We start from the raw sequence: 26,875 nt of genomic DNA, 5'->3' as shown, positions 1-26,875 counted from the left end.
TCCTTGCTCAACACCAAAATGAAACATTCAGAAAGCTTTTCTTTATTCTTTCACATAAATTTAGTTAAGTTTAAGTGGATGAAAATTTGTGGAACTCTAAGTGCTAATTATGAATTAACAAAACAAAAAAAGGACTGTATAATAACGAAATCCCAATGTTTTACTCTAACAGAAAAATCTAATAGAGTGGTGGTGAACATAAGGCATGAGTGTTTTAAGACAAAAGATGTTAATGTATGAGTTGCTTTTTCTAAACTAAAACCTCAGTATTCAGGTTTAATTATAATGTTGTCACTTTGCCATGTCTAAGTGGGTTCTGAGTTGCAGTTTGGACACTTGTCTCTAAAAGGTTCACCATCACTGATCTAATGTTTTGCCTAATGTCTTGAGATGTTTTCCTGAATGCAGCTGTCATTTGGTTACTTTATAAATCCTTGTATATTCAAATAAAGCTTCCTTTGCTGATAGGTGTACGACAGATTGTTGAAGAACAGATTCTTGGATGAGAAATTCTTTATTCTGGTTGTATACATATGTTATTCTACTACCAGACAGCTTCTAGTGTTTTAGGTGAGAAATCAAATGCAGATCCTCATTTTTTTTTTTTCCCTGTGTGAAGAACTTGATCCTCTTTGTGCAGAAGATTGGAGTATTTTCCCTTTACTAAGGGTGTCTGGAATTTTATCAGAGTTTCATCACTAAGTATGTCTTATCATTACTTTATCCTGGGCTTTCATAAGCCCTTTAACCTCAAAGTCTTATCATTCTCCTGTTCAGGGAAATCTGATTCTCAATTTTACAGCTCATCTTATCTTTGCCATAACAATTTCTACCTTTGTAATAATCAATTTCACTAAGTCTTTTAGGTGAGCATTTTCTTTTTGATTCTGTTTAATGGTTTTAAAATCTGAAGTCATGCACCTAGATTTTTTTTCCTACAGATCTGGAAAACTAAGAGGGCTAGCAAAACCTGAGAGCTTATGAGGAGGAAATTTTTCCTGTACTGGAAATATCAATATAAACCTACAGATTTAAAAAAAATACCTTATTTTTTAGATAGGAAAAAAGGTCTAGAAGCAATGACTTGCCCATAGCAACAAGGGTATTGAATCCCATAGTTTAGTTTCTAAATGCCATTATCTGTTAAAAGAATCTGAGCCCCTATAAGAAATGATTGCAGCTCAGAGGCAGGGAAAGTACAAGGTGAACCTAGAATATCATGAGCTAGGAACCAGTTGAAGGCTAAATGTTTCATATCAAAGGACACAAGAATAGGCATAAAAGGTTATCCTTTGTCAAGTTAGGGGACAGTTTGAGCCATGAAAGAGAATGATAGTAAAGAAATACAACAAACGCAAAGAAAAAATCCATAATACTCAAAAAGGAGAGATTGGAAAGGAAAAACAGTAATCACTCCAACTGACTGAAGAACATCAGGTACTGAATTAGAAACAATGGCAGCATTATAAAAGTATCATTTTGTATTCCTTCCTACTATGATAACTGCATCAAAGAATATCAAGTGATGCTTAAAACAGTAAGTTGTTATAGAACAAGACATTCACAGGACTTCAAGGTACTGTCCTACAGATCACAGTGATCAGCAATTGCAAAGAAAAAATTTTATTGGGCCAGGGACTTAACTCAGCGGTTCGGTGGCCTGCCTTGCAAGTGCAAGGACCTGAGTTCAATCCCTCGTACCAAAAAGGAAAAAAAAAAAAGAAAAAAATTTATTTTTATAGTGAAGAGATCTGGTGTTCATTTTCACTGTACTGAACTTTTAACAACAATAGTGGATGTTTGTGTTAACACAAACTTGACTTTATATGCCATATGAAATGATACGAAAAAGTATATACCAGTTATTGGTTGAAAGTTCAGCTTGAATGTCACCATAATGAAATAATTAAAAACAATGGACATTTTATAGGACAATTATCCCACTCAGAATGTAAAGTAAGTATCATGAAAAACAGATTTTAGGTGCACTGAAATGAAATGAGACTAAAATAAATGTAAATTTAAAATAAGTGTAAATTTAAGCCTAAACTGTATACTACATAAAACTACACAAAAATTGCTTGAGGCATTTCTGACAAAGGGGAATACAAGTCCCAACTATTTTTATAGAATCATTAAATACTTTAGGAAAGATAATATTTGTGTGGTTATATAGGAGAATTATTCGTTTTTATTAAATGTATGATGAGGTTTTCAGAAAGAATGAGGTAATTTATATTGGGAATGTAGAGGCTTATTTTATTTTCAACTTTTTTTGTGGTTTAAAATGTTTTCAACATGAAGGTGGGGAAATTACAGGCATTAAATGAACTTATAATAAGCAGGCAAATCTTTAATGGCTCTGAACAAAGTAAAATCTTCTATATGAGTACATATGTTTTAAGTTCTTTCTGAGAAAATTTTTCAGTGTTATTTGAAAACTAGCAGTCAACAAACTGGTATTTATTAACTACTTTCCTGAAAAATAAGAGAAACCTAAAAAATTACATGAATAATTATTAATATTTATATGATGATTAACAAGTTTATTAACTAACTGAAAAATAGTAATTTCTAGGAAATTTTATAGAAAATTACTATCAGTCTAGTGTGAATTATTTATAGTTCTCATTAGATTTATTTCCTTACAACTAGGAAAAATACATTTGAAGAAAAGTTTAAGTTCCTCTTTCCCCTCAGTAATTGCAACTATCTTTTAACTTGCATTAGTGGCTGGAATCTATCTAGCATCTTTTATGATTGTGAATCTTATACTAATTAGTTTAAAAAGCAGCCTTATGAGGCCTTATACATCCAAACTTTGTCACTAAATCATATACACTCTCTAGCATGCACATTCATTTCCCTTGCAGTAAACTGTCAAGCTATACAAACTTATCCATTTCCCCTTCTCACAATGTACCTTCTGTGAATACTGCCCGTACTGAAGATGGAGCTGAATTTCTCCCTGATTCATTTCTACAGAGTTCTGTACAATTTGGCCTCGCAATATCTCTTTTGTTTTACAATCTTCTGTTCCCCCTCATTCCCTCCACTCCAGCTATACTGACCTTTGCTGCTGAAAATGCACACTGAATACATTCCTGTTCTGGACCTTGGTTGGGGACACTATCCTCTCAGATTGCTTTTTTCTTTCTTCTGTACAATTCTTTTCAAATATCAACTTCTTTGTGAAGCTTTCCTTGACTGCTTTATTTAAATAGCAACCTAAATCCTCTTGCAGTATGACTCTATCCCTCCCCTTCGTTATGATTTGGATCTTAATTGTCCCTTAAAGACACTATTTGAATGTGGGGCCCATAAGAAGGAAGTTAGGTCATGGGGGGGTTCTCAAAGATGAATATTGGGACCCTGACCCTTCTTTTTTCAATTTTGATTCCTGGTAACCAGAAGCTGAGCATCTTTTGCCCTACCAAAAGCTTGTTGCCACTGGCCCATATCAACAAAGTGAAGCCTCTGAAACTATGAGCCAAAGTAAGTTTTTCTTCTTCTACTACTTTTTTTTCTAGTAGCAGGTATCAAACTGGGGACCCTGTGCTTGTGAGGCAGGTGGCGGAACCACTGAGCTAAATACCCCACCCAAAATGTTCTTCTTTATAAGTTGATTACCTCAGGCATTTTGTCACAGCAATGGAAAGCAGATTAATATACTTTCCTTGTCACTTATTCGATTTTTATTTATTTTCTTATAGTCTTTTTTACATTAGAAGGTAAGATGAGAACATTTACCTATATAAGTACAGTTTACATTAGCTATACAAGGATTTTTACCTTTTCTATTCACTGAGACACCCAGAGAACCTAGTGCCTGGGACTAAGTAAATACTAGGTGGGTATTTATATGAATAATTTTGGATTCACAGAACCAGAATGTGTAGGAATTAACATCCTTTATAATTAAAAAACAAAACAAAAATTTAAAAAATAGAACAAAGTTATAACAAGAAGGGGGTGAAGGGAGGGCAGGGGAAGTGGAAAACAATAAGAACCAAGATACATCATGTAAAGGTACAAGATCCCCATGATGAATATTAACTGTGTTGTTTACCTTAAATGTACCAATAAACTTAATGAAAATAATTTTTGCAACGAAAACACCTTATACTGGTGAGGTACTAAGAATGTGAGAAGGCAAGAACCCATTTTCTCAGGACTATTTATTAAAATTATAATTTAAATTCTAGGGAAAAATTAAAAACTTTGAGCATAAGCATCATTATTTAGAAGAAGTTTCTGATAATCTAGTCAGTCTTAGAATTAGAAAGCATGTTCATTATGTTACTACTTTTTCCCTTGTAAGAGTTAAGTGACTATTAAGTTTATTAATTTGTGTAATTGCTACACTATGCATTTATAATTCTCTTTAACATTTTTTTTTACTGTTTTTACTTTCAATTTTTAAAAACTCATTTTTAAAAATGCAAATTAAAGACTAACATGACAGGCCCAGGGGTTTGGCTCAGTGGTTCCGCCACCTGCCTCGCAAATGCAAGGGCTCGAGTTCAATCCCTGGTACCAAAAAAAAAAAAAAAAAAAAAAAAAAAAACTAATAAGTGACAAAAAGAAAGTATCAAACTTTATAATGCTACCACAACCAAAGGGATTAAAAAAAAGAGAAGGAAATAAAGGGACAACTTCCTATTCCCATACACCCCCAAAACAAGCTTTGCTGACTGATTCTGAGTTGGCCAAAATAAAAAACTTGCTCAAATTATGCTTTTCTCAAATTTAACAGCCATGAGACATAGAGGACTTAATTCCTTTCCACAGGACAGCAAGCACACACCACAAATTTACACATACAAATCTATACCTATTCATCAATATGAAAAAACTATACTGTTTTATAACTATTTAGTCATGTATTCTCACAATAATGACCCCGGTATAACTCTGAGAGGCAAATTTGAAGAAAATGGTACAGTAATTATGGTCATTATATGATCATGGCACTTATAAATGGCCAATGACAAAAATCAAGATTCCTAGTTCTAAACTATCACTGAAAATGGACAGTATTGTTCTTTACTAGAGAGACAACATAGATTTCTAATGAGAATCATGAAGTTCAGTGTATTTTACAAAGGCAACATATTTAATTGGGTATTTATCCCTACTTGTGCCACAGTGCTCATGCATATCTCCTATAAAGCTCACCACCATTGTATCACCACTCTTTGCCGGATAGATTCCCTCACCACACTGAGATACTCTGAAGGCAGGACTTCAACTCCCACTTTCCCAATTTGCCCAGAGCTTGAGCAAGTCCCTATCACAGAGTAGGTGTTCCACAGATGTTGAACTGCATGAATTAAGTTTTAAAGTATTGAAATTTTTATTTTTAAATTGAGCAACAGCCTTCATTAGAGTATTTCTAAAATATAGTACACCTCTAGTTCTGCTAAAAAAAGATGAAAACTAGTCAAAGTCATTCTCAAGTTTTACTCTTTACGGAATTATAGGACAATATTTTTTAGAGCAGAAAGTTGAGAAAATATAAATTTCATAGAACAGCATCTCACTTTTTATTTAACCATTTATAATACAAAACCTGACTTTTAAAAAAATGACCAGTCACCCCATTTAGTCATTTGTCAGTTTCTATATACATCAACTTTGCCCTCAGATTAGTAGGCAAGTTGCTGCCTAAGAACAACACAAAGAGTGACTTTTTACACAGTATTCTCTCTTCATGCAAGGAAAAAGCTTTCTGAAAATGTGACCTAAAATTTTGGAAAATACAAAAGAACATTTTTCTCAAGGTGTCTATCATTACCAGAAGATCTGTTTCCTAAACTTTACTTCCACTGTTAGTTGACTATTTTCAATAAGTGATGGATATTCATTTCCAGAAAGCAATACCAGTAAATTCTCTGGTATCATGGACTGTTCACTATCCAGACCAAACTAACTAAACCACAACATGCAAAAGTACGCACTTCATTTCTTTAAGGGAAACCTTAGGGCTATTCTGAGTATAGTCTTAGCAGATTATAACCTAAGAAAGAGTAAATGGGAACTTAATTTAGATAGTCCTTTTTATCTGAATTTCCAGATCTCTCAGCAGACACAAATGAAAATATTTAAAACTAAGTATTATTGTTTCAAATCCAATCTTAGGAAAGTTACTTTGAGACACAACAAATGACTCAAGAATTATTACTTTTATAATACAAATCATATTTCATATTTTCCCTTGGCTACAGAAGGAAACATAAAGAGCTGCTTGTTTGACACTAGGCAGTGTCTGGCCTAATCCAAATCAGTAAATACAAACTAATTATTACTTGAAGAAACTCACCACTTTTGAAGAAACATAAAATAGCTGAATGATACCGATGTAAAACATGTTAAAATGATAACGGTGTATAAATGGAAGGAACAAGTATATATGATTAATATGGAGTAAGACAAGTTTTTTTTTCTCATTGAGTTTATTGGTACATTTTAAGTATACAGTACAGTTACATTCATCTTTGGGCTCTTGTACTTTTACATGACAGATCTTGGTACTCATTTTTTTACCCATACCCCTACCCTCCCTTCACCCCCCTTCCCTATTTACATATACTTTATTTCCATTTTTTCATATATTTTTCTTTTTCCTTATTTCCTTTCTCCTACTCTTCCCACTTCCCCTACACCTTTAGCCCTTTTCTTCCTATTACACAATGTCAATTATACCATTAGGATCTTATTTACATTCCTTGAGTTAAAACTTTTTCACTATCAGAGATATGGTCAACATAATGTATATATAAATGTATTCACAATTTAAAATATTGAAAAACTAAAAATTATACCTAGAAACTGAAGAATGGATTAAAAGTTATGGCATATTAATTTTCTTCAAAAGGATGCATTATGATTATCAGGAAAAAAGTTAAAGAAGCAGCTACATTAAAATTTACATATTTGGAAATATACTCTATAGTAATTTCACCTGTATGCCTAATTAGCTTAAAATGGAAAAACTGTCCATTTTTGGTTTGAGATTATAAGAAATGTGATGTGCATCTTCTGGCTAATAACAAACTTTATTAAAGTATAAAAGAAACAATGAAATCATGCCTGGTCAAAATAATTCAATCACTTTATAACCAATCCTCTCACCTTTCCTTTTGCAGCCACATGAAATTATTGTTATTCTTCTTTTAATTCTCACCTATGAGTAAACTGATTACTGACAGTTTCCTTTACTCCAGAGACACAGCAGTAAATTTAAAAAGTCACTCTGATATAAATTATGCTCTGGTAAAGCAGCTGAAACATTCAAAGCCTCCTATTTCAGAATAAAAACCATTTTAGTATGGAAATTTTAAATAATTATCCCTAAAAGTTATATTTTGAAATAATACATATATATCAGAGGAATATGGATTTTATTTTTTAATTTATTTATTTTTTGGTACCAGCAATCGAACTCAAGTCCTCGTGCTTGGAAGGCAAGCAGTGAAACAACTGACTAAAGCCCCAGCCCAGGAATATGGATTTTAACATACAATATTCATGTAGTTTAATTAAGAACACAGTGCTCTCCCTTTGCAAAATTTAGTGGGAAGTTTGATAAATTTAAAATTAAAAGGTTCAATGATTAAAGTAGTTTAAATATTCAAACTTTTGTAACTTCTGCTGCCAACATATTCTGCAATTTAAAAATCTTTGCTTGTAGTAAACATTTTCTTACTCTCTACCTTCAAATGACAAGTTTCTAAGATAAAAATAACTTGTTCACGGCCATAACAAAAGTAAAATAATACATTTTTAAATTCAGGTGTCTCTGATTTCTTAGCCAGGTGCTACAAGAATCACCAAGTAGTTTGTATGTATGTATGTATTTATTTATTTACTGGTACTGGGAATTGAACTCGGGACCTTGCACTTGTGAGATAGGCGGCGGAACCACTGAGCTAAATCCCTGGCCCTCAAGTATTTTTTAAATAAAGAACAATAAGAATATTTCTAGAGTTCCTGAGAAAGTCAATCAAGACTGCTTTTAATACCATCTTTAAAACCATGATGATGAAATACGATAAAATCTTCAACAACATATTATAAACATTATCTGTATTCAGTTAAAAAACCTGGTAATTGGTTATGTTGTAACACTTAATATATATGGAGGCAGATAATGAAGACACATAAAAGTAGAATTTATAAATCTGCACTCTCATACAGTACCTACTGGCCACATGCAGTTTTAAAATTTAAATTCATTAAAATAAATTAAAATTTAGTTCTACATGACATTAGCCACATTTCATGTATTCAGTAGTCACATGTGGACAGGGGTTATCATCTATGATGGACTATACAAAATTAGAACTCAGAAAAAAAGCTTGGGTTGATGATAACAATTTTGTAATCACTAGCATTTAAGTTTTATTTAAAGTCATGGTATCACTAAGGATACGAACAAAGGAAGTCAAAGTCAAATTGCAGTGGAACAATCAAAAGTCAAATTGTGGTGTAATAACTCACAAAGGCATAGAAGAAAAGAGGAAGAATCAGCAAAAGAAAAATAAAGAAAAATGACTAATAAGGAGGAAAACCAAGAAAGTGTGGTGTCCCAGAAACCATGCCATGCATTAAGTAGTAGCTAGAGTTACATGTAGTGGCACATCGCTGTGATCCTAGCACTTTGGGAAGTTAAAGCAGAAAGACTGCAAGTACAACTGCCTGGGCAACTTAGTGACTTACTCAGACACTATCTAAAAAAAAAATTAATAAAACACTGAGGTTGTAGATCAGTGTGAAGGCTCTGGGTTCAATTCCCAGTACCCTCCCCTCCCTCACACCACACACACACACACACACACACACACACATGCACACACACACACGCACAGTGGCCAAATGTGCCAATTGCTGCTGACAGGTCAAGTAAGATAAGGGTGAAGAACTGACCACTGGAATTATCAACATGAAGGTCACCACTGAGCTTGAAAAGAAAAGATTAGAGATTTCAATAAATTTACAGAAGATGAGAAGTGATTAGAAACATCTGTCTGGAAACCTTATATGAGGGCATTACAGTAGAGGAAGCTATGACTTACAAACCTGTGAATATACAACAAGCATATTTGATAAAGGGTGAATAAAATGATACCCAGAGGTTATTACATAAAACACTTAAGCCCCAGGGTGAAAACCCCACAGAAAATGGAGGTTGCCCAGCATTGACCACAGGTCAAAACTGAAAAAAAAATTTAGTGGAATTGTTTCTAAAAATAACATTGAGCAAACTGTTTGGAAAGAGTACAATCTTTTAGAGTAGATACATTACCCTGTTATTTTCATTCTGGTAATTATGAGAAAGACTTAGAAGATGTAAAGAACTTGGAAAGCCTTAGAACATCTCTAAAACTGGTAATAGAAAAATGGGAACAAGTAAGACATGAAAGAGAAAAGGTACAACTGGTAAATTAAGACAGATTTAGAGTAAAAAGAAGAAATAAACTACTTAGAAAATGGAAGAAAGAGTCATAGATGAATCTGAAGTTTTACCTGAAAGAATGGTAAAGCTTCTTCTAGAAACGAGACAGGAAAGTAAAATAGAGAAACTTCTTTCAAGAGAAACTCAAGTTCACTCATAGCAATGATTACATTTCAGTAACATATAGAACAAAAAATGATTAGCTTATATATCTTGGAACATAAGTTTGAGGTTGGATATTTTTTCTTTTTTTTTTTTTTGGTACCAGGGATTGAACTTTGGTCCTTTTGCTTGCAAGGCAGGCCTCTGAACCACTGAGCTAAATCCCTGGCCATGGATATTTTTTCTGATATCAGATTTTGTATTTCAGAGTCACATGTACTGTAAAAGTTCTGTTCAAATTTCCCTAAATTTACATTTGATCACTGAAAACATGCTATTGGCAAAACAATTTCTATAAATCTTTAAAATATAAATATGACAAATTAGTAAGTTATTAACATTTCAACTAGAAAGCTTTAGAAAATATAAACAGAATATCTATGAAATACAAATTCAACAAGTTAGCTCATACTTTGGTGATGTTAGGATTAAATCATATAATTTTCATATTCATTAGAAAGCTTTTAAGAAGCTCTATTTTTAAAAACTTCCTATAGCTTATGATTTTCATTTGTTTGCTTTTTCATTGGTTGTTAATACAGCACTGTATAAATGCTACAGTAAACTATGACAACTATATTTATAAGATTCTTAAACAAAATACGCACAGCAATGCACAAAGAAATGTGTCTGAAAAAGAAAAGTTTAAAGTAGGTTTCCAAATGGGAAAAAAAGTTGAAAACCGTAAGGCTGGAATCATCTGTGCCATGCAGATATCATCTAAAATAGCTTCTTACAAATCAAATTGCAAGGAAATAGTAGGCTGATTCAAGCTCATTTGACTATGGTGATTTAAGAGAAGGAAGGTTTACATTCATATTTTCCCCTCAGAAGCTATTAGTAAAAATTTAATATCTCATGAGAATCACTATTCCCTATGCAAAAAGAATCATTAAGAATGTTATTAACTACAGTTGACAAAAATGATTTTAAAATTAGGAAATGTAGTATATATATTTTAAATTATCAACATATTTAGAAATACCTAATTTACACAATAGTTTTAAAAATACAGGAGCTATTACAGATAATACTTAACTAGCAGATTAATTCAGATCATTGGAGAATTACTTTGTATAACACCATATAAGTACTGAAATGGCACCTTATACATTTACATCAACTTCAGAGTTTCCAATATAACAACATCAATTTCAGAGTTTCCAATGTAGTTTTTGTGTAAGTGGAACATAAAATATTGTAGTCATTTATTAAAGAAAAAATAGAAATGACTAAAATGGCCTGCCCAGTGACCAGGAAAATCCCAATATGAATCAGTCCCATCTCTAGGGTTTTTGGGTTGACTGGTGGTTAGAGAAAAGGATTGCAATGATATCAACATTACCTACGTAATCCTTGTGCTCTGGGAGATTAGATGGATAACTGAATTAGGAAGATTAAGTTCGACAGGCTGACATATTTTTATCCTGTCTTCATTTTTATCACAACTTTTTAAAAAATTAAGCTATTACTGAAGTAATGCTTAGAAAAATTAAGGATAACAGTAAGAACCTATGGATGCTTAATCATTTAAAAAGTGATTCATATTTCTTCTTAGCTCATGAGATCTGTAACTGTCTTTTCAAAGCAGAAATTCCAGGCATAACGTTAACTATATATATGAAGAATTTCACAAGTTGTTCCCACCCCTCAGTCTTAGAGTCCCTCCCTTTTAATGGAGACCAGTCTTCTCAAAACTCAATCAGAATCACAAAACCTTTAATATTTTCTTTGCTTACCTCAGACCCTTCAGTTTGAGTTAGGCACTGTACATTGCACTATAACTGCCTTGTCTGTTTCTCAGAAAAAAAAAAAAAAAACGCTACTAACTTTTGAAGGCAGGGTTTGTAATTTTATATGTGAACAACTAGCACTAACATATTAATTGGAAACTGTAAGGAATTTTTTGAAGAATTAAGTAACTTTCTGATCAATAAAGGTAGAGTTAGAAATTTGGTGTTAATTCTTAATTTGAAGTTGATTCCTCTATGTACCTCTGCTTCTATTAATGGACAAATTTATTAAAACATTCTGATAAACTACACATTTTGACATTACCTACTTACAGAACAGCATATTTTGGAGGGGGAAAAAGGCTACATGGTGCAAAATAGTATTATATGAAGTACCTCAGATTTTTCTGATGATTCTTAAGATTGTGTTTTAGAGATAGTCAAATACGAAGAGAAAAATAGAATTCTTTGCAGTTTTGGTTGTTTCATCACGTCTGGAACAAAGGCTTGTTATACATAGATTTTGGCCCATTACCTTGATTTTAATTATCTTAATGTCTTGAATTATCACATTCCAAAGATGGACTGAACTTGGTACTTATGTGGAAAAGCGAAGTATGTTCAAAAGCTAAGTGTGTTCTAGGGGATTATTCAAGATTGAGATGCTTCTTTGAAAAATTTCCTTTTAAAATTACCTTATTTTCATGTCTTTTTGGCATGCTTCTAAAACCCTGATATCTGTTATTTGTCTCATTGATATTCTGTTTTTCCTATAAGCTTCAGAATACATTTTATTAAAATGGGCCTTAAAATAAAATTTCTTCCATGCTTCTGGCCAAAATGCAAATTGTAGGATTTCAAACTAGGACAGTGGAACAAATTTCTTTCAACCTCATGTTTATTCTCACAATATTTTATAAGTTTCAAAGTATTAAAATATGTTTTATAACTCTAACAGTTCTACGAAGTAGAAAACATAGACATTTACCTAGAGAAAGTCAACTACTTAAGCAAACAGCTGTGAGGTGGCATAATCCAGGATCAGGCCCAGCCTTTCTGGGACAGTCCAAGCAAGCCCACATAACACAGAGGCAGAATTCAAAAAAGCAACTGTTTAGGAAAACAAATACTTACTTTTAAAAATTGCACAATAAAAACATTTTCTGATTCTTTTTACTTCTAAAAAAGTATATTTAAGGACATCTGTCTATAGAAAATTGGTAGTTACGTAGATTATGTTAACAATTAATTCTCACCATTTGGAATTCTGAAAGTATAAAGCCAGAATTTGTGAAACATCTTTTTTCAATAATAGTTACAATTTGTTGACCAATACTAACAGAAAGCTCTGCCAACTCTAATGGGATAAGAAAGTTCTTTGAAGCTTCCTTAAAATGGAAATCCCTTTTTGTCATTAGCTGTGTTTACTGAGAGCCCTTCTAATTCCTAATTTTTGCCAAAATGTATGTTTCCTCTGAAATACAAGAATTATCATGTTTCCATCTTAGACATAATCCAAACTTCAAGTTTACAATAAAAAAAGACAATATGAAGATTATATGAATAAACTCATAATAAAATGATTCATTTCTCTTATCTATTTAAACCAAATTAAATTTAATTTACATCAATGCTGTGAAAAGATGAACTATAAATACATAAAATGAAATATGCTGTCCTTCAAATGTAAACATGCAAAACTGATATGAATACCCCACTACTAGTAAGTATTTCTGCTAATTTTTCTAACCCACCCACTTATAACAGTGATTTTTTTCCATTACTGGGTATCGAACTCAGGACTGTGTGCTTACCAGGCAGGTGTGGTGCCACTGAGCTAAATCTCAGGCCCAAGAGTGATCTTGTTACTAAACATTTCTTTTTTAAAAAACAAGGTCTCACTCAGGGTCTCACTATGTAGCCCAAATTGGCTTTGAACTCTTGGGTTTAATCAATCCTGCTTTAGCCATAGTAAGGTCTGTAGGCTGATACCGCCTCGTGCCAAATTAAATAGTTTAGTTCTATGGTGAGAACACTTAAGGTAGCTGAATGCAATCTGGATTTAGACAAAGTATCACAGAATAAAATTTCTTTTTATAGAATCTGTAGATTTTATTGGATACTACACAGCCTAATCACATTGGAATAGGCCTTTAAAAATCTAATAATTTGCAAACAATTATATCTAAAGACCAAAGAAAAACATAAGTTCATTACAGCAGACCCTCAAGTTATGACTGACCTAACATACAAACAACTTGGGTTAATTAGTACTTAGGTTAATGAAGATTCTGCCTCATGTTATCTATAACATGTACCCAGGTAAACATCCAGATCTCAGCTATACTGACTTACAACCAACCCTCCTTTGGGAACTGATTGAGTGCATAAGGGTTCCTATACTCAGAAATTGAGATATTTTGACACCTCAGTTTAAAAAAATGACACTTGTTCCAAATAGCATTTGTTTAGGTTATTACCTCATAATATATCACAGATCTCTAAAGCTAGTAAAAGAAAAAGAAAAACAAAAGATAATACCTTCAGCCAGAGGGACTACTGCTGGCTGTCAAAGTGAAGGGACAAAGGACCTTGAGCAGTGTCCTTGGCAAGTACCCTCCTTCCTCTAGGGAAAGGTGGTTTGCTATAGCGAGGATGAGGTACTGAGATAGCCATGAGTGCTGTTAACAGTGAATTCCAGCAGGTCAGTCCCTCTGGTTCTAAGGCTCACTGTAAATGGACTGAATAATAAAAGTTTCAAGATACCCTAATCTTTAAGATGATTTCATTCAGTATGATTTTCATGTTTACCTTCTTTTCAGAGATTTGGATCAAGTGAAGATATATGTAAAAATATTCTGTAAATGTTTATGTAAACATAAAGTGCTATTACAGTTTCTTCATTATATTAAAAAGTATGGAAACAATTTTGAGATGCAGGATAACAATACTCACAAGATACTAAAGCATTTAAGTGGACTATAAACAATATTAACCCAAAATGTTAAAACTGCAATTTTATTTCCTATAAAATTACTTGGAAACAATATAGTTTTCATTTTAACATGATTAACGGATTTATTAAGAATTTAGGGCAATAACCTAATGAATAGTTCCTAAAATAAGTATTTCATAAGAGCTGTAAATAGATTTTTTTCCTCTCTAGCTCATCTCACACACATATCAGAGTATTTTTTTAAAAAATCTATTTAATCATGTCCCTTTTATACTCATATCTAGGGTAACTCCATTGTACCTATAGATTAAAATGTGAATTCCTTGGTATGGTGCAAGTTTGCCCTCAATCTACCTTTGCAGACCAAGCTCTCCCTAAACAGATTCTATTCTATCATTTCCAGCTACTCCAAGGCTCAAACCACTCCTCAGTCATGTCAGGTTCTGAGTGTTGTGAAAGAAAAAAAATTAACCAATGATACTTGTTAAAGCATAGAAAGGAAGATTTTATTCAGGGCAATTAAAGTAGGTGTAGGAATCACTGCACTGGGGATATCAGGCTGAAGGCCTAACTATGGCATGGGCAAGTAGAAAGGAGGGAAAGAGAAATGTAGGCGAGTGAATGAGGGGTTGAAACTGGGGTAAAAAATGTTCAAAGTATGTTATGTGCATGTATAAAAAATGAAAACTCTCTAATCTGTGTACTATATGTATAAAATATGTACTAACAAAAAAGATGTGAAACTAAACTCCAGAGAAAAGATGATCTTTTTCTATTAGCAAATAAAAACTTGTTTTTTTTTTAAAGAATGGCTCTTAATTGTCCCTAAATAACTGAGATTGCTGAGATCACATAGACTTGGTACATGGTAAGGGAAGTAGAGGTAAAGAAATGGTTTTGGAGTCAGGGAATATGAGTTCTCTTTGCACATGTAGTCTGAGAATCTTCTTAGCTATTCTACTCAATTTTTATTCCTGTGACACTTGGTTTATACTGTGATTTCAGAATTTATTACACTGACTTAATTTGCTACATATTTCTGTCTCCCCAACATGTCCATAAGTTTCTTCAAGGCAGACAGTAGTACTTACTTCATATCCTTAGAGAGGGCCTTAGGTAGTAACTTAAAATGATTTTAGAACGAATAGGCAATATGGTAGAAAGTGAGAAATAAAAACCAACAAAGAAAACAAATGTTTATTTTTTTAGTAGCTCCAATTACCTAGACCAGTGCTAGGGAAGCTGTGGCATCTGTATCACAGTGGGCATGCAGAGTTCTCTCTGTCGGCACGAAAGCTAAGTCACCACAGCATCAACCCAGCACCTGAGCATTCAAATTTAACTGCAGTGTTGGCACTCTGTGACAAGTAAGTGGGCTTGGGGTTGCAGTTTGTGCACTCAGTCTCTAAAAGCTTCATTATCACTGGCCAAGGCCTTTCCTGGACTAAATAAGGTCAACAGAAGTTATAGCAGAATATAACTCAATTCACAGCCTGACTTTCCAGTATGGAGTCCCATTTGTACTTTATATATATAAAAATAACCCTGGCTCCAGACTTAAACCTTCTAGCATGAGTACTGGTGAGCCATTCTTAGCTCTGCGTGAACAGCTTTTTCTTATTCTGTACAGAGACACTACATATCTTCAGTATTTCAGATAGGTTTTCAGTAAGATTTTTATACTTGAACAGTTTATCTACATTATTTGTTTTTGCAGGCCTATATTTGAGACTAATAGATCTGTATGGTCAAGAACACATATTATCTACTTTTAAAGCTGATTTGAACAGTGAATAAAATCACAGGATTTTAAAGACAAATCAAATCCAGAGTCTTCATTTAGCTGTAGGGATAAAAAAAACTGAAGCCTGAAGAAACTTTTCAAGATTCTATAATCATTCAGAAATGGGAGTAGGTCTAGGTCCTACTCAACTGCTTCCTGGTTTAGGATTTCTACAAAGACTAGCTTCTTAATGAATAAAATAGACTATTTGCAATTTTGCAATCAAAAATTGTTCTATACAGTGATACTTCAATAAATTTTCTAGGAAGGCTATGCCTTAAAATGAGGCCGGGAATACTAGTAACCAAAGCAAAATCAGGTGAAGCTGTGTTGGCATGTATGAGATGGCTGGGATAACGTGTATGTGGGAAGACATCCATAATATGGATATCCCACTCGTGACCTAGATTGCCACGGAAACTGAAGGGAGATGGAATTGTGCCTATGTAAGTCTGTGAAGTTTACAAGGCTTGCCTTTATCATACCCAGCTGTTTAATCTTTATCTTTACTCCTGCTATTTCAGTGGTAATCCCTTTTCCCATTTCAAAGCCTTCCCTTCTGCTCTTCCCCTCCACAGAAAATGAAAGCATTTTTCAAAAAGCATTTTATACTTATTGTCTACACCTTTTGACAGGAAAACATAAGACCCTATAAATGAACTTTATAAAAAATAAATATATTAACCCAATTAGACATTTATCTTCTATCACTTTAATCCCGAAATGCAGAACAAAAGGCATATCTCCAGAAAAATTTTGACCTCAGCAGAAAGATGGTACGAATTGAGTGAAGAAAAGTTCCTTCTCTTCTAGTCACTGAAAGTACAAAGTCTAAAGGCAAACCAAGTATCTATTTAAGGGGCAAAGAGTAAGAGTCTAAGGGGTGGTACACACCATACCTTCCTTTTTAAGTAACAGTGATTAACACTATTGCTTTAACTTTTAGTAGATATCAGGAACATGAACAATTAAGTTTCTAAGGTTTGAGATAATTATTTGTTATAGTGATTTGAAATTATAACTAAAAGTATTTTCTAACCTAACTTACACATATTCACCATGCTTACAATTTAAATATGTTACATTCACATCATACCATGCTTAATGTTTTATAGACATTATGTAATTTGTACTTCAACAATGCATAATGTTTACAAACATCATTCTTAGTCTTCAAATAAAGACTCTAAGGTTCACAACATAATAAATGGCACAGCCAGGACTATTGTAGGAATTCTGAATGTAAATTATTTTCTCATTATGATACGAAACTTAAATCACCATTAAAGTAATTTGCATATGTAAATTTCAAATATTTCACCATTTAGAAGAGTGATACTGTCCCTAAGGAAATTATGTTGATCTTTTCAAACTCAAATTTCTAATTATAATCTCCTTGTCAAAGATACTAATTTTCAGCCATCTCACCTTTCTTAAAGAATTCAGTAATAGCAAAAATACTGTAAAATATATAGCCATTAAACAAAATTATCTTTCACTATAGAAATAAACATTTCTCACTTTTTCTTTGATAGCTTTGAAAATCTTATTCAAATTGATTTAAAACCAGACTCCTAAAGCTTACAATTGGATAATTCAACTTAGTGATTCACAATTTTGTAACTAGCTTTTTCATGTATTTTATTAATATGCCAACATTGAAGGAATGTGCTATTTATTACTGAAGGCTGCATCCAAAATGCACTTAACTGTGGAATTCTTAAAAATGAAAAATAGGATTATCCATAAACTATGATTCCTGTATCCATCTGGGAAACAGATTTAACTTTATTCCTGTTGAAAAGTCACATTTTTTTTTTACTTTTAAATTATCTTTTTAATAGAGCACAGATTCAGAGCATCCACTGCTAAAGTGACCAAATCTAAGTTTACTGTTTACTTTTGGAATAACCTTTGATTTCAAGGAAAAAAAATGAGATGACTGAATTCATCTAGTGCAAAAACTGGCAATTACAATGCTATGAATTTGTATTTCTGAAGAGAAATAACTGTATTCATTAAAAAAAGAAGCATCTGAACACTTAAAAGAATAGTTAAAGCAAGAAAGGGGCTCACCGGTCTGAGTGAAACCAAACTGATGTAGCATCTCATCAGCGGTCAGCATGTTTGACTGTTGTAACTTAGACTGTTGTGAGGAGGCTGGAGGTGGTGAAGTAAGCATGAGATTTTTGTTGACCTGCAATAGAAAAGGCAAATCAGAAAGTGCAGTGTAATTTCCTGGGCTACTGATGCAAAATCTGGATGAGAAATGTTTACTTACTGCTTAAACCAGGACACATGGTAGGTCAAAAGGAGTGGACATGATTTATAAAGCTATATTTTATAGTTTACAAAAGAGAATTTTTTTTCTTATCAAAGAAGGAATACAGTGGAAATGAAAGCTAAAGTATGTGACAGTAAATGAGTCTTTTAAAGTTTGTTTATCATGGAATTGACATTAGTAATAATTTAAAATACAGTGGTCCTAAATCCTGCAAAAAGTTTAAAAAATAAGAGTGATCCCTTGATTGCTTTAATTAAGGAGGAATTAAAATGTTCTCTAGCATTTTAGGGATGAAGCAGATACTTCCTTTTTAGAGACTGCACAGAAAACACCTGTGCTACTATGTTTACATAAATCACGGTGACATAGACAATACAGCTGTAACCTCACTTGCCATGTGTAACAGCTTCCACTGTGTTAAAAACCTTACACTTAAGACGGTTTAAAAAGGAGGGCACAGACAAGGGGAAAAAAATGAGAACCAAGACCTGTCATGTAAAGGTACAAAATCCCAATAATTTATGTAATTGTACTGTATACCTCAAATGTACCAATAAACTCAATAAAAAAATGAAAAAAAATATAAAAACTGTTTAAAAACCGCACAACTGTAAAAAAAATGATATAGCAGAATTTCTGTAAGTAAATATAATGCTGTATAACACAAAACCTAGGATTGCCTGAGTATGATGGTCTCACAAAAATAGAATGTGCAAGAAGTACATTTTAAATACACCTAGTGCAAAAAAAAGAGAATACATCACTAAAATGTTTGAAATGTTTATTATTAAATTATTAAAGTTAGTTAATTTCAGATAAAATCTAGTCTGCTCATTATTTTAAAAATTCATTCTTAATTTTAAAAAATCATAAAATGTGCTCTATTTTTGAAAACTCAGAACAGCCTAATTTTTGAAATTCATTGCAAATATGCAACCTGTGAATTAACAGAATGAAATAATTTTTGGCATATAAATTAGTGAACAAAAATAACTCTTCCTGCTAGGCATGGCGGCCTAAGATTACATGCCTATAATCTTAGTACTCAGGAGGCTAAGGCAGGAAGGTTGTTGTGAATTCAAGACCAACCTGGGCTACATAGTGAGTTCAAAGGTCAGCCTAAACTACATGGCAAGACCCTGTGTCAGAAACAAAGACAGAAAATAGCTCTTTTCCTTTTTATTTTTCTTTAAATAATCAAAATTGTACAGAGAACTTCCACTGCATTAGTATTTAAGTTTTTGTTTTTGTTTTTTTCCGGTACCAGGGATTAAACTCAGGACCTTGCGCTTGTGAGGCAGGCAAGTCACCACTGAGCTAAATTTCCAGCCACCACTACATTAGTATTTAAAAATTCCTTATTGGTATTCTGTATAGAGCAGTACTTGGGTTGTTGTTACATATCCATTATTTGACTCATTAGTTATATATGTGTAAATTCTCTTTTCTTTCAAACAGTAAGAGGCAACAGTATCTTAAACTACCTTTTTTCTCTGGGAGCATGAAGCTTTTATCAGATTCAGCAGAGAAGTCAATTAAGACCATATACTTATACAGTTCTAGAGTACATAAACTGTTATGATGTCATTTTATAAAACAATAATTTTCAAAGTAGTAAGGGTTATATTAGTGCTAAAATATCATCCAGCTTTAAAAGTTCTCAGGATCTATTATTAAATGCTGAACAAAATTAATGTTAATCATATTAACACAGTACTTCAATAACAATAAAATCAGTACCTTTGAGATTCACTACCCATCTTTAAATGGAGATAATAAAAAATCTATGCTTTACAGGGAAAGCACAAATAAAGATGAAATAGTATTATCAAGTGCTATTTACAATTTAATGTTCAAGCATTAAATAACATATTAAATAAGAAACAGATTAAAGAGAGCTAGGGGTTTGGCTCAGTGTTAGAGGCCTTGCCTACTGGATTTGATTCCCAGCACAGGGGTTGGGGGGTAGATGAAGAGGGAAAGAGGGCCACAGAGAGGAGGAACATGGGAGGGGAAAGGAGAAGAAGGTGGCACGGGAAGAAACAGAAAAATAAAGGAGTTATTTAATAGATTATATAGGAAATGTAACCCATAAAGTCCTATACAAGTAACTGTTCTGTAAGTATGTTATTATTATAATCAACATCATTCAGAAGTAAGGGAATTAGGCACAATGTATGATGATAATGATGCAGTAACTCTTCCAGACTTCTTTCTTTTTTTTTTTAATTTTTTTTTTTTTTTTTTTTTTTTTTTTTTTTTTTAATTTTTTTTTTTTTTTTTTTTTTTTTTTTGGTACCAGGGATCAAACTCAGGTCCTTGTGCTTGCAAAGCAGGCAGCAGAACGACTGAGCTAAATTCTCAGCCCTGGACTTCTGTGCTTTTAAATGGAAGTACTAGATACAAAAGGACATACTTATCACTTAACTATTTTATTCACCTTAAAAAAAGTTCTTAAAAATGTTTGTTTTGGAAGACGTTTTTCCTATATGTCAGACAATGTATTTTAAAATCTGATGCAAATAAATGGGGATATGAATCTATTATCTGTAACTACATATGGTCCCTCCCCCATGCTATGCCTCTTATAACCTTTCTTTTCAGGAATATACTTGTTGTAAAACATACAAAAATGCCACCAACACTAGGACACTAAACGTCTCTGCTTAACCAGAGAGTTTGCCATTCTTATTAAATAAGATGTTGTTTGGAAAAAGAATTATAGTTATAAGTTCTAAAGCATTTTTAGAATTCTGTTCTTTCTTGACAACTTTCTTTGGAGATTATTCATATGTCCATGAAGTGATGAGTAGCAACTTAACAGAGCAGATAACTCAATTTCCAAGGTTTGAGATGTTAATTATCATTAGTATTGATTTCAAATTAGAATTTAAATCATTTTCAAAGGTAGCGTGCATATATATATATATATATATATATACTACTTCATTTAGAATAATAATAATAATAATAATAATAATGACCATTACAGTGAAGCAATATCTATTTTTGAAATATATGCTGTGGAAAAGAATTGCTTAATAATTTTACAACAACAGAAAGGTTGGCTAAGATAGTTTACCCTATACCAATCTACCCTTTTTTTTACAACACATTTTTCTGCTTGCTTCATGCAAAAACCACAGTCTGCCAAAGTCAGTTTAATACCTCCATATTGGAGAAAACTAAAGGCACAAATGCAAATGAAATTCTTAATAGAAAAAAAGAAAAAAAATTACCTAGAACTTCTGCCAAGTTAATCACAAAACTGTTTTGCCTACTCTTTTAGGGTATATGCAGCTTTATGCAAAATATGCAAACATTAATCCTCTAGGAGTGGCGTAATTTTCATGTTAGAAACCTCACTGCTCCAAATACAAAATTGAATGCAAAAACTAAATAAGCTAACAATTAATTTCTTTTTTTAGTAACTAGTTAAAATTAAAGACCTTTGGAAGAGATAAAACTTATTTCCAGATATACTTAAACATCTAATTATTTTAGGTGACTCTTGGTTTTCAATTGCAATTGAAAAAATGCTCAAGCTGTTACTATTCCTAAAAGTTTACTAATTTATATCTTTCTCCAGATGCTGGCAATTATTTCTACCAAATTTAAATAATAATGAAGATAGTATTTTAATTTGAAGATAGTTTTAGTGGCAAAAATAACCCAATAATACTCAAGCAACGTTTTGTTACAAATCATGTATCTGTTGTAAAAAATTAAAACCCCAGGATTAAACAGAAAGTTTGAGCTAAAATGAGACTGAAATTATCTAAGTACCTTTTACATTCTCATTATATAAATTCTGAAAGCAGCTTATATTGCTATGATTTTTAGGTGAGTAAAATCTAAACTGTGAATAGGTGATGGTATCTTAAGGAGAAATTCAAACATGATTTGTAGGCTCTAAGATTTCTTTTTTCAAAAGCCAAGAAGAGTGAGAGATTTAGGAGGAACTGCGGAAGAGATTCTTTACAATGAGTGTTAAAGTACCAAGAAATCTGCACCAGTTCACTTCTACATGAACTATAGCCAGAATTCAACTTAAAGCAGTCATTATTAAGTTTTATTTTGTAATTTTTAATCAAGATTTTCTGAGTCCCTGATAGCTTCCAAAGTCTGGTGGTTCAAAGAGTATGATGATCCCTCTGGGTGAAGTTTAAAATTAGGATCTAGTTGGGTTCAATTATTCAGCAAAATGTCTTCAGGTTTAAAGTAATTTATCTTACGGCAGTTTAAGTTTTTTCCAATCCTACGCCTCCTTTATTTCTCCATATACTGCTGTACCTCTCACAGGGAAATTTTGGTTTTGAACTCCCTGAACTCTTTTCCAAACCTATTAAAAAATAAACCTCTTGAAACTATCCTCATCTCTTTTATTTTTTCTGTCAGAGGAAGAAGTGCAAAAAAACCCAACTCTCCTTATAATTCCATAGTGGTTGCAACAGTCTGCACTCCCACCAACAATGGAGAAGGGTTCCTTTTTCCCTACAACCCAGCCGACATTTGTTATTGGTTGATTTCTTGATAGCAGCTATTCTTTGTGGGGGTGAGGTAGAATCTCAGTGTTGTTTTTATCTGCATTTCTCAAATGACCAGTGATGTGGAACATTTTTTTCATGTTTACTTGCTGCTTTTACTTCTTTGAGAATGGAATACTATTCAGCCATAAAAAGTGAGAAATTAGATTCATTCATAGGAAAATGGATACATATTGAGGATATACTTCTAAGTGAAATAAATAAGTATAAGTCACACATGTGTAAATACTGAATAGTTTCTCTGGTGTGAAAAACTATAATAATACATAAGATCCTAATGAGATAATTGACATTGTGAAATAGGAAGAAAAGGGCTAAAGTTGTGGGGAAAGTGGGAAGGGTTAGGGAAAGGTAATAAGGAAAAGAAAAGAATATGAGAAAATGAAAAAATGGAAATAAAGTGTTTGTAAATAGGGAGGGGAGGAGGGGGTGAAGGGAGGGCAGGGACAAAGGGAAAAAATGAGAACCAAGACCTGTCAATGTAAAGGTACAAGATCCCAATGATGAATGTAACTCTACTGTATAACTAAAATGGACCAATAAACTCAATGAAAACAAAAACAAAAACAAAAACAAAAACAAAAACCATCCTAATGCCTCCTTGTGCTGAAAGAACCTTTCAAACTTTAAAAGCCTGCTGGTTTGCTCCAGATCACTTCTCCAACAGTCAGCAACCCCTGCTTCCTCTTGCCTGATCAGTGCACTGCTCCCTAAGTATGCCAGTCTTCTTCCTAGATTAGGACTGCTGGAAGAAAGGACTAACGGAGAGCTTAAATCTTTCTCTGTGAGAGGCCTTCTGTGATCATTGTTCACTTCCTGTTATTCTTTGTACCATGGATCTATTTTATTTTCTTCCTATCTTGTATTATCTGAAGTTACCTGATTTATGTCCTTTGTCTCCCTACAATAAAATGCTCTCATTCACAGTTATATCACAAGCATCTAGAAAAAATACTTGGTAGGTACTTAATAAATATTTGCCTAAAAAAATCCTAGCAGAAAAAAATGAACTTTGAACAATACAAAAACATTGTTGGGATTTAGGAAAGAAAAATCTTATTTATCCAACACCTGGTGAAAATTTATTATCTAATAGATGAGAAAATGTGTAAATATATTCTGTTGTTAACATTAGACAAGGGTAGCAAGAGTGTTCAATGGGGGAAAGAACAGTCTTTTTAATAAGTGGTGCTGAGACAACTGGACAGTCTCATGCAACAAAAGGAAACATGGCTGGCAAATGACATCATATATAAAAATCAAGTCAAGGTGATGGGCATGGTGGTGCTTGCCTGTAACCCCAAGACTTGGGAGGGTAAGGCAGGAGAAGTAAAAGAAAAAAGTCAAAATAAATATGACAAAGGGTTATATAATGTTTCCCTACTTATGCTACAAGGACAAGCAAAAAATACCCTGAATTTCACAAAAATTAAAATCTTTTCATTTCAAAGGACATTATCAAGAAAGTGAAAAGAATCCACAAAAAGGATAAAGCATTCAGATCATTCATCTGATAAGAACTTATATTTAGTATATTTAAAGTACTAAAAGGAAATTTTACAAAGATAAAAAAATCACTTAAAAATAAGCAAGGGATTTAAATAAAATACTTCTCCATAGAAATGTTCAATATCAAAAAATATTTAACATTATTAGTCACTAGAAAAAGGAAAATAAAAATCACAATTAGAAAAACCAATCCTCACCCACTGGGACTGATATATCAAAAATGAATACAAAGAATACAAGTGTTGGTTAGGATAAAGATAAACTACAACACTCACACCTTGTGGGATTCTAAAATGGGACAGCCACTACGGTAGATAGTTTGGCAGTTTCTCAAAAATGTTAAACAAGAGTTAGCATAGGACCTAGCGATTTCACTTCTATATTCAAACCGCAGAGAAATAAAAACATATGTTCACACAAAATTTATACACACATGCTCATAAGCAGCAAATTTTAATAGCTAAAAAGTACAAACAACCCAAATGTTTATAAACTGATAGATTAACAAAATGTAACCTTTTTGTACAATGGAATCTTATTTGTCACTAAGAAGTAATACTGATACATGTTACAAATGGAGGAATCTTGAAAACATTATTTTGAGTAAAAGCATCTGGTTAGAAATGACAACATATTACATGCTTTCACTTATGTGAGATGTTCAGAATGGGGATACACAAAACACATCCATGGCTGTTGTGTTTGTGATGTGGATTTGTAGATGTGCAGGATTGGGATGGTAACTAGGAAGTAAGGAGTTTCGCTGTGGAGTGATGAAAAAGTTGAAAATCACAGTGGGATGGCACAGTAAAAAGCAGTGAACTGGACTGTTTAAATAAATATGGTATGTGAATTTTACCTCGGTACAGCTGCTATTAAAAATATAATCTTCCCATATCTTAATTAATTTTCAAATATGTAATGATTTTTCCAAAAGCAGGCTCTCTAACTTGTTAAATACTAGGGATACAAAGATAAATGATATGGTCTATCACCTTCAGATTAGTAAAGTACATTCTCCGTAAGACTGGCGAAATGAGTGCAGGATACTTTACTCACTGGACATTCAGGCAGCATTCCAAAAGAAGGGTATACATTTAAACAATAAGAAGAAATAATTTTGAATTGCTGGTCAGAAAATAAACTATTTCTATACTTTTACTTTTTATCTTTTTAAATATTCAATTTTTAAAAATTTTATTTTATTCCATTCCCCCCTCAAGCCCCCTACACTTTTATATACTATGCACACTTAAAAATATTTAGTAATCTTGGAGCTACAATCATTACACCCATCACTGCTATCAGGAACAAGTTTCCTGAACATCTGCAGCTTAAGTCAGAATATAGCTTGTTCTCTTTTTTTCTCCCCATCTTCCTTCCCCTTGTCTATATTCAATATCCTGTTGATCTGTGATAATTAGGTAAAAGTGATGGCTCCTGACTGATACTGGAAGCGCAGTGATGGGGTAAGCCCAGTACTTTCTGATACGTTTCCTCTATAAAATGCCCTATGAGGAAAAAAGCAATAGCCCACCATTTCCATGTGTCTGTCACATCGCAGTAGGTATTCTGATTAAAAACTTTTCCTCTGTATTGACACTATGTGAACCAGTCTCTGAACACACTAACACTTTTCTAATAGTTTCCTTTTTTGAATACCTTCCCTTTACTTCGATACATATGCTGTATTTATATTTGACAAATTATGAGTCTGTATTTGAGTAAAAAAATTTTTTTTGGTACTGGGGGACAAACTCAGGACCCTGCACTTACCAGGCAGGTGTGACACCACTAACTAGATCCTGGCCTATATTCAAGTAAATTTTGAAAGTGGACAGAAGAGACAAGGATGAAAACACAGTGTCATTCCAACTCTTACCTAATTTTCTCAACAACTGAGTTAAAAGTTGCACATAAAATAGCCTTAGTTGTAAAAGGAGGATAGCTGCTTTGTGTTTTCAAGTGAATTTTGGTTGAAACTATTTAATAAACAAGAGCCTTTTTGTATACAACATTTTTAAAGATTAAATTTGGGTTTAGGACAAATCACTTGATCTCAGTAAGTCTGTTTCCTCCTATCTAAAACTAACCTGTCCCTCAGGGCTGTTATATAGTTAAATGGGAAAAGAAGCATGAAAGAGTGGTAGATGTGGAGAGCATGATTACAACAAATCTTTAACGTGTTGCTGGGTACATTTCAATGCTATTTACTCAGCGTACACCTGCAACAGTACTGAATGGTGTTTCTTAGATATTAAATACTATGTAAAACTTATCTCAGTTAATGAAATGACCTTGCTGGTCCTGTACTGAAAGTACTATACAGTAGATCCCAATCACTTAGTCTTAAAATTGCATCCTTAGGCTGGAGATTTAGCTTAGTGGTTCCACTGCCTGCCTTGCAAGTGTCAGGTCCTGAGTTTGATCCTTGGTACAAAAAA

At 32.8% G+C, this 26,875-nt stretch overlaps 1 protein-coding gene across 23 annotated transcripts in view; it reads right to left on the bottom strand.

The window, feature by feature from the left end:
* Window positions 1-26,875, bottom strand: part of Ahi1 (Abelson helper integration site 1) — a 200,764-nt gene that overhangs the window by 107,685 nt on the left and 66,204 nt on the right. For all 23 annotated transcript variants that reach the window (XR_780703.2, XR_780704.2, XM_010626547.3 and 20 more), the window contains one exon: window positions 18,168-18,288. Coding sequence is in view for 21 of the 23 variants with exons in the window: in XM_010626547.3 (XP_010624849.1) it covers window positions 18,168-18,288 (121 nt within the window). In the remaining 2 variants the exon portion in view is untranslated. The remainder of the gene's footprint in view (window positions 1-18,167; window positions 18,289-26,875) is intronic.

This window comes from Fukomys damarensis, unplaced genomic scaffold (genome assembly GCF_012274545.1).
Source record: "Fukomys damarensis isolate Sample0158 unplaced genomic scaffold, DMR_v1.0_HiC HiC_scaffold_14, whole genome shotgun sequence".
In the NCBI taxonomy this organism is placed as follows: Eukaryota; Metazoa; Chordata; class Mammalia; order Rodentia; family Bathyergidae; genus Fukomys; species Fukomys damarensis.
Note: the sequence above shows the minus strand (reverse complement) of the source record. Positions and strands in the feature narration are given on the sequence as shown.